The sequence below is a fragment of the Salvia miltiorrhiza genome, chromosome 1 (assembly GCF_028751815.1).
Source record: "Salvia miltiorrhiza cultivar Shanhuang (shh) chromosome 1, IMPLAD_Smil_shh, whole genome shotgun sequence".
Lineage (NCBI taxonomy): Eukaryota > Viridiplantae > Streptophyta > Magnoliopsida > Lamiales > Lamiaceae > Salvia > Salvia miltiorrhiza.
The window spans coordinates 39,674,479-39,684,044 of NC_080387.1; the positions used below are offsets into that span (position 1 = coordinate 39,674,479).

Sequence of the window (9,566 nt, forward strand, 5' to 3'; positions counted from 1 at the left end):
ATGGGTGAAGGGAGTAGAATATTATTTTAAACTGTTATGCCTTAAGAGCGATGTAAATAAACATAACAGTTGGTCTTGCATGCGACCGGCCGCATACTATGCGATCGATTACTTTTAATAAGCATAAGATATACATTTGTTCACACAAATGTATAGTTATGTAATAGTACAAGTTCTCATAAATAAAAGTAATACTTATCATGAATAAATATAATACTTTAGCAATATTACATTTCATTGTAACAATAATTACTTTTTGTTACGACAATGATTACTTGACTAAATAGTTAAGAATATAAGTATTAATGAGTGAAAATAACTAAAAATAAAAGTTCTTATGAATAAAAATAAATATTATTGTGAAGAAATATAAATTTTCAAATTTGCCTAAACCTAATTGTTATTTGGAAAGTGATTTTGGTGTACTTAAAGCTTGTGTCGGAAAGTGGACAAAATTGTGACTATGGAATGATTAAAAGGGTGCAAGATATTTTTGGCACCTTGAGGTCATCACGGGGATAGGTAGGACTTCCATTAAGATGTCAACAAAAATGTTGAAAATATCATAATCACCGAGCCGACTTCGAGTAGTGTTGAACGGTTGGAAAAAGTTACATTAAAAGTACCATAACTAAATAAAAACTTCCGTAAATCAAGATAATGCATCCCTACTTAAAAAGGGTGTGAAAATTTAGAATAACATACATAAATGAAAAGAATGAAGGTAAATGGCACATGAAAGGAGATTCCATGAAATTTTTATTCATGTAGAAGTAGTGGTCCCATGTCTACAAAAAAGAATGTGGTAATAGTGAATCAGTGATGAAGCCTTCCTATCAACGGGAAGCAGCAGACTAGTCATTAATGAGTCCATTGCCGGGAATTTTACCCCTTGCAATGTCCTCACAAAAATCAATCAACTGTCAAATGCCAAATACAAGGGAACTAATCTAATATCTACTCACCGCGTTGCGAAGCGCTATTCTCCAGCCAAAGACCGGAAAAAAACACCCTGGCTCGAGAACCCCATGAATCCTTTACCCTGCAATTGCATGCAAATCGCCCCAATTTGAGGCCTGCACAAAAAATATGATGATCTAAACTTGGTTAATTTTTGTCGCTGCTCTCCAGCGTGGAAACTTGTAAATTTCCCCTGTTGTTAGATTCCCAATCGAGGCAAATGTCGTTAGCAAAGTCAGCTTGGTGAAGATAATCCCAATGGCTGTCATAAATATTTTAGTTCAACCGCTCCTTGTGCCCTAAAACTGATGGTCCTTTGACTTTGAAGCGCTTGGGCCCTATCTCAAGCTGCCGAGGTTCCCTCATGGTTTTCTCCAGCTCGTTCTCATGTCTTTGATCTCTCTGAAATTCTCCCTGTTTACTCGGAACTTTGTTTCCCGCTCTCTTGAACTTGATTGAGATAGGAATGCCTCTCGCCTTCAGTGATTTGTCCCTTGACAGACCAACTGAGGCTTCTTCTGGTTCTGCAGAATTAGAATTACCGTGGCGGATTGGATCATAGTCAGCTGTAGAACACCACTCATATGATGTCAACTGCTTGCAATGTACTTCTGGTTGGAGCTTCTTGAGACGCTTGAACCCCTGAAAAAGATAAGTGATCTAAATTAACATTGTCAAAATCAAATAAAACTAAATAGTGCGCAACTGTTTTGGTCAATGTGATCCAAGTATAAAGGTGAAACATGATTTGCATTTAAGCACGTTGTCAGACAATAATTGATAAGTTAGGACAACATGTTGACTAGCATTATGGTTTCATAATGTCACTACATTCTACTAAGTATGAAACATATGAACTGCAAAAAAATAATAATCAGCTATATATTTAACAGTTTTACACCAAAACAATAAAAAACTCTTAAGGAGCCAACGAATACATAATAATCAGCTATATATTAGGGCAGAAAAAAATATGAATTCAAGAAAAAGTAACAGAGATATTAGTAAATATTTTTCTAAAATTTCATTTTCACTCTTCCTTTTGCTATGATATCATGAGCATATAAGCAAATAGTAGACAATAACAAACAAGCAAATGACTTTATTTCCAGATTCAAGTCACAGTGAAGGATTATAAATGCTCCACAATGTCAAGTACGGCTGAAACTCTCTACCTGTTGTTCAGTTTTAACAGACGCAGAGTCACATACAATCTTCTGTTCCACTTTAGAAGATCTCCGTTTGACACGGAAAATTTCTGAATCAGAATCATCACTTTCTTCAATAATGGCACTTCTGGTAGCCAGACAGTAACCAATTTTGCTTTGGGAACTAACGTATTCACTGCATGAGGATTTTGAGACTTCAGAGCTATTTCCAACAATATGTCTAGACGACAACTTAGACGTTTGATTCTTCACGTTGGGGACTGCATGTTCCTATAGTGCCAACAAAAATCATAGCCATGTAAGTTTTGACTTCTTCAAGACAGTTATCAAAGTTATGACGTGTGTGTGTGGAAACGAGAATGAATCTTACATTGGTGATATAGTGAGGATTTTCAGTTGACATTAGTGAAGATGAACCAAAACCAGAATCAAAATAACAATATGAAGTTTGAATCCCAGTTGATCCATTGCCATCAGAAAAGGGAAGACTGGGAACTTGGGAGGTTGCATGAGAAATTTCGCAATAAGGAACATAACTATCACTTTCAACTCCTGAGAATATGCTAGATAGCAAAAGAAAGTCCTCACTCTTTCTACAACGTTGTTCAACCTCAAGTAACATACTCTCCTCCTGTTCAAACTGCCTCGCTGCAGCTTCCATACCCAAGATATCTTCCCTCACAGACAGTGTTAGAATGCCTCCACAGGTCAAATCAAGCGATTTTATATCTGATTTGAAACCAAAGAACTATCAGTCTATCATATTAAAATTTATTGTATAACAATCTTGGTGAGGAAAGTTAGCATTAATTTGAAGTCTGTTATACCATGGCGAAGGCACAAAGGATGCAAGTAACACCGGCAATTCAGATATGCTACATAACAATCGCGTTTGCATAGACTGCAAAGAATTGTTCCATGGGAAAAAGAAGAAACAGCAATGCATTCTTTCAATTGCATCAGACACCAGCGAGCACGATGCTGAAATCGGACCAAATTTACGAAAGAAACCTTAATGCTTTTGTGACATATCAACTCTTGATATGAATAGTCTGGGTCTTCAAGTTCTGCACTAGCATGAAGTAGCATTGCTTCTTTGCATAGGAGCTCCTCTTGAGGAAGAAGAGGAGTCCTGTTAAGCAAAGCATAGCGCCGGCTAGCTATTGATCCCAATGGAAACCAATCACCAACAGCAAAGTTGACAGCTTCACCACAATTGAAACCTGAAAGCCCCAAGATCAAATGTATTTCACTGATCAGAAAGATCAGGAGACAATCTTATCAAAAGGGTACCAAGTTCTGTAAAAAATCTACAAGCCACATGTTTTTGAAGGAGAAAATTCAAGACATACCATGACTGAATCCAGCATGATAAGCCCTGGGGAAGGTTATTACATATTCACCAGGCTTCTGCACAGCTTTATAAACAGGAATATCATGTTCTAGCAAAACTTTGGGTGGAAACAATGTCGTCTTGCCTAAAAGGACATCAAAAGCTCCATCCTCACCCTCAGCTGACAAGATTTCTCGAGTATAAACATGCTCCCTGACAACCTTTTCGAATTCAAGAGCTGAGGGACCAGGAATGCCATACCAAGTTTTTGCTGCCCCACAGTGGTGATAATTGATGCTGCATATGCAAAAAACGTACTCAGCTTAGAACTGTAGGACTAAAAAAATTAGTTGTATTACAAGTAGGAGAGCGCCTACCTGTACAAGTAATGATCTTCCACATGCCATGCAAACATGCTAAAAAGCATTCCAATGTAAAGCATCGGTTCAGTGACTCCCTGGAATAGACCAAATATTAATTTAAAACATTCCTTAACTCAGATTGCACAAAGTTCCAATAAAAGGATTCAATATTACCGGAATTGATGTTTCTAGAAGACGCAGTATGGATTTTGGCAACCGTGAGAGTTTCTGAAATCAAATTATACAAAAATTACTTATATATCCACATAAATTTCCTGAAGAAACTTAAGAAACGGTAAATATAACAGAAAGGAGGAAGTGGTGGTCGAGAAGGGTTATGAATTTGTGTAAGCTAATGAAGAATGGCAATTCATGGAGAATATTTATCGACACTAGAAAAAGCTTTGAAGGGAATGACTATGGAAGGCACTCAAGCTCTCAAATATTATGATCTGTACTAGGGTACCTAGTAGTAAAAAAGTAGGCATACAATTATCTCAAACTGAAGAGCTTCCGATAAGGAAAAGAGGCAAGGTATATGAATAAATCCATAAAGTTCGTAAATCAGGGTTTCATGGACTACAAATTTATGAGACTCAGGTAGGTAAGTCCCTCAAAAAGTACAAATTTATTGGACCTCTTTGCTTAGTAGAACTGAGATTCCAAGATCGAAGGTAATAAGAGTATCACATGATAAATAAATAAGTGAAATTTTTGTCGGTGGAGTCAACACCTTCAAATTCCATCTGCTTTTTCCAAGCGGATCACTGGGAGAAGATGAAAATGCACTACCATCAACATCACATGCATATTCAACACTTTCGGTCTTTCCACAAGCTATTTCATGCCAAAATTCTTTTTCCATGAATGAAGGAGGAAGGCATCCAGCACTATAATATCTACGAGCAAAAATCTTGTTCGCCATTTTCTCGAAATCACGAAATGAATAGTTTCTGAAAAAGCACACTCATGTTGAAAGCCTTAAAATAACTAAATAAGAGTATCATATTTCAAATAACAGAAAATCAAGCATTCACCTTCCACTCATGAAAAAGGTGACCTTGTCAACACTGTCCCATTCAGCCAAACGAAGAGGCTGCACCCTAGTTGTAAATTTGAAACCAGCTTTCTCTTTCATAAGAACTACACCAGCAGGAACAGAAGCACTCACAGGAGATACAATCTTGCAGATACCTGAAGATAAAGTAAAATTTCAGCAGTAGTTCTTTCAATCCAAGGATCTAAACCACCAAATTATTAAAACAATGATGAGGTATAAATTATAATGTGAATGGAGGAAGAAATGGAACACTGAAACACTGGTGCAGGACAAAATGTATTATTCCCTCCTTCCCATTAGTAATGTCCCATTTACTATATTAGGACGTCCCACTAGTAATGTCCCATACCTTCTGTAGTAAAAAATTAACCATTTAAAATGTTATTAACAGTGGGCCCAGCCTACTAACTCACTTAAAATAATCCTTAAATACCTTTCATCAACTCACTTTATACACTAACTACACTCTTCTTAATCTTTGTGCCCAAAAGTAGCGGGACATTATTAATGGGACGGAGGGAGTATCATTCAGCAGGTCAAACAATATAAACCTCCAGTCAGTTATGTAATAGCCAAACCTAGCAAACTTGAGTAGAATACTAGAGCTTGAGCAGTGTAAAAAGATATAGTAAAACCTATTTATCAAGGGAACAGGAATAGTAATCGAAAGAGAAAATATTTGCATGAACCAAGAACATAAAATTAACCTACCATATTTTGAGGCTTCTGGAGCTATCTTTTGCAGATAAACTAAAGGATCCTGGAATTCCTCCGTACTTGGAGTGTACACCGGACATTCCAGAATTTTCTCAGTCCATTCAAAGTCAGGTGTATCAAACTTTGCAACTTTGCGCTTAGAAAACTCTGCTCTTTCATTTAAATTGCTGCCAATATTTGAGGACATAAAGGAGTTTCTATGCATCCTCACACCACATGACGCAGGTCGTAAAGCTTCCCCACCACTCCTATGCATCATGTTAGTCAAACAGGGGGAATCATCTTCTCTTTCTATTTTCATCTGATCTAGCCTTTTACGCTTCAAAAATTCCAGTTTAGATTCCTTTGACATACAAACCTTTCCTTCCACCTGCCAAACAAAACGACAAAAATAAGACATATGCATGTATTTATACATTAGATTAGATTGAACCAAATCATATTTTCAACTACAATGTAACAGGCAGCACATCATCGAAAAACCCATTTCCATAAATTGGTAAGCAAAGCCATGAGAGGGGATAACCACTTTTCATCATTTCTCTTTCTTTTGTTTCCTTGGTTGGCAAAACTCAAAAACAATCTTCAGGTATCGTATCATGGCTCTATCAGGCCAAACAACAATCACAAAACTTGCACGATAGACAGTCTCACCTACACACAAAATACACATGCATAAACATATCCCTAAGACTTGTTCATCAAACAAAAGCAAAACTTGCAAGATCTGAAGTTTCATGGGAAAAAGCAAGGAACATTACAAAGTGTGATACTTAGCCGCTCATTACATATTCATAAAAAAAAGAAAATGGACATTAAGATGTCGAAGAAGGTGAATAGAAGGGCTATGATGTAGTATGAAGTACCAACTTAGATTATCCAGTATATAAACCAAAGGACGAAGAAAACATAAAATTAGAAAGGGGAAAAAAAAACAAAAAGAACAAAACAAAACAACACACAAAAAAAAAAAAAAAACATAACATAATAGAACTATATTGAAAGCCCACAAGATCAAAAATCCCAAACTTTAGTACTAATTCCAAAACAGTGCAAAAACAATATTTGCATATACATACAATCATACATACATATACATATATATATATATATATATATAGAGAGAGAGAGAGAGAGAGAGAGCTATGCCCAGGTAACAACAAAGAAAACTATAAAAAAAGATAATAAATAGATCAATTGGATGACAGTTGTGAATATCTCGTCAAGCAGGAGCATTATCATAAGAATGCTTAAGATCCAAAGGATCAAAAAGTCAGCCATATGAAGTACCAGAACCTACATTCAGCACTGAAAATGAAAACGCAAACAGGAGAAATTAAAATAGACGAGGCATAACAAACTACTTACACATACTTACCATCTCATTCCGGAAAACTTCACTATTAGACTCCGTGTTCTCCAACTTCTCGCCGGAAACAGAAAAAACACCTGAAAACCCGACTAAAAGTGCCCTAGACAACGATCCAGGGCAAAACGAACCATTAAAACTCGATTACACCTCCCACATTCTCCCTTAACCCCCCTGGACCGAGTCAAACTCAGATCCGAACGATTCCACCCGCCGAGTCACCCAGCCACGGAAACAAGCGTCGGCGTCTTACGACAAAGAGTACGACCAAATTCTCCGGCGGCACTGTTCGCCGGCGAAAGAGTGGTTTTCCGGCGGGTGTAGAGACAAGCACTACCGCGTTTTGTAAGTATAGAGAGAGAGAGAGAGAGAGAGAGAGAGAGAGGAACAGTAGATGGAATCTTGTCAAAAGTATGGGGGTTTGGAAACCGTAAAAGAGAAAAGGAGAGGATAATTTATAGTTTCAATATATACTTTCTCTTTAAAACGTCATAATTAAATCTATAAACAAAAAAAAAAGTCTTAATTTAATTACAGCGGATAAGATAAATTAGATAATTAATTCTGTAATCTTATTTTTCTTAAAGAAAAGGGGCTAAAAAGAAGTGGTGGTTGTTAAGTTGGTTCAACCAAACGCCTGCAGTTCTCCTTTTTGCCCCTCAACGGGGGTGTGGTTGAGGGAGGAAAAGGGTTTCCCATAGGGGCTGAAATGGAATGACGGTATTACCGAAGAGTTGGTCAGGAGGTAAGAGTCACGTGAGGTGAGGAGCAGTGAATGAATGTAGGGGCGCGGTTTGCTCCACCGTTGGATTTCAATCTGTTATTCAGTATGAACGGTCAGCAAACAAGACAACAAATCGGGAACGGAGAAACGGAAATGTGGACTAAAGTTTACGCATTTGACACGTATTAGAACCTTTTTTGACATAACTTTACGTTGGTTTCAGCATCCATTAAATTACGTTTTAACCCCTATTGATGTGCCTCTCATAATAATCATGACACAATGGTCGATTTTTTTTTTTTTATTTGGTGTAAACTATAGCAAAATATAATTAAAAGATGTAAATTACTATACATTTCCACATAAAAATAATCCTAGGAAGCAATTACACATATTTTAATAAAAATAATTAAGTATTATGAGTTTTTAAATAATTATAAAATTGCAATTGAAGAAGGAAAGATAAAAGAAAAAAAAGCTGAGACGTCAAATATGATACATTAAATCTCAACTCTATCCCAAAGGCAATTACCTTTCATAACTAATAAGATAATGATTGCTAATTCTATTTTTGTTATTAGATTGTTTTCTAATCTCACTCTTTGAATATGATAATAATCAAATATAATTAATTCAAATGGTAAAATTTCTCAAAAGTCTTGTAATATTCTAATATTCTAATTCATGTAGTAAATACTGTATTACTTGCTACTATTTTTATTTATTTACACTAATTCTTCAAAGTAATTGTTTTTATGGTTACAACTCTTAGAGTGAGAAGGCATACCCTACTAACATATAACTAAATGCGGATACCCTACAAACTTATAATTAAATGATTCTATGGCTTTATTAAAAACTTGTGAATAAAATTCCACAGTTGAGCAAAACTTAATGAAGGAAAAATAGTACTAGTACTTTTTTTGTTTACGAAAAATTTGTTACAAATTTTTTTTTGATTAAATTTATAGTTAAATATAAGAGATAAAATATAATATGACAATTCAAAAAGTGAAATGAGACTTTTTTTGTGAACAAAAAAACGAGAAACGTATAATTCTATATCGTGAACGGATGAAGTACTAAAGAAGCATTCCAAGGCCCAAAATTTAAGTATAAGTAGGTCTTAGGAAAGACAGTGCATGTACGAGCATCTCCAGTGGGAGGAGGCGCTATAAGGTGGTCTCCACCTTAGCGCCACCCATCTCTAGTGCATTGGTTCTATAAGAGGCGTTATAATCTCCATTTTCATTTAATTTCATTTTTATTCTTCTATTTTAAAATTCAACATTTCATTAAAATTAAAATTAAAATTAAACATTACATTAATTAAAATAAAATAAAATACATTAATTAAAATTATAATTATAATAATTTTTTAATGGCTCAATCGAATCAAAACGAGACCGAATGTGCTCCTTCAAATATGAGGTGAACCGAGCGTGAAGGTCACGATTTCGCATGGAGGATTGTCGAGCCACATACGCTCGAAATTTCGGCGGAGATCCGGTGCAAGGACGAGGTGTGGCTGAGCTACTTAAAGCTTCGTCGGTGACCTCTTCTTCCCATGATGATGCGTAGGAATGGCAATGGACCTTTGACCCGGCCTAGATCCATGGATCCAGATCTGTTTTCAGGGTATGGATCTTAAAATTTTGGACACGACGAATCTGGATCTCAATTTATAAAATAGATCTATATTTGGATCTTAAATGTTTAGATCTGAATCCGCCCCAAATCCGACTAGTAACAGCCCGATCTTCATAAACTTTTCAATTTAAAAATCTTGAAGAACTAATAGATAAAATAAAATTTCTTGACTATCATAATTTAAACTAATTTAAAAATCAATTTGCCAATACTAAAGTAGTA

The 9,566-nt window shown here is 35.8% G+C and overlaps 1 protein-coding gene across 1 annotated transcript; it reads right to left on the minus strand.

Annotated features, from left to right (window-relative positions):
- Positions 1-729: 729 nt before the first annotated feature.
- On the minus strand, positions 730-7,524 carry LOC131015069 (lysine-specific demethylase JMJ13-like). The gene is made up of 11 exons (XM_057943282.1): positions 6,980-7,524; positions 5,596-5,971; positions 4,862-5,018; positions 4,558-4,777; positions 3,999-4,052; positions 3,840-3,919; positions 3,482-3,759; positions 2,957-3,352; positions 2,500-2,858; positions 2,136-2,399; positions 730-1,602 (listed from the first exon to the last, which is right to left on the minus strand). The coding sequence occupies exons 1-11, from the start codon at positions 6,980-6,982 to the stop codon at positions 1,237-1,239; spliced, it is 2,553 nt and encodes an 850-aa protein (XP_057799265.1). The 5' UTR covers positions 6,983-7,524; the 3' UTR covers positions 730-1,236.
- Positions 7,525-9,566: the final 2,042 nt, after the last annotated feature.

Excerpts from the sequence above, each read along its gene's own strand:
- LOC131015069 (XM_057943282.1), bottom strand. Across the intron at positions 5,019-5,595 it reads TCCAGAAGCCTCAAAATATG|GTATCTGCAAGATTGTATCT; the intron begins GTAGGTTAATTT and ends CTTTATCTTCAG. Across the intron at positions 4,053-4,557 it reads AAAGCAGATGGAATTTGAAG|AAACTCTCACGGTTGCCAAA; the intron begins GTGTTGACTCCA and ends ATTTGATTTCAG.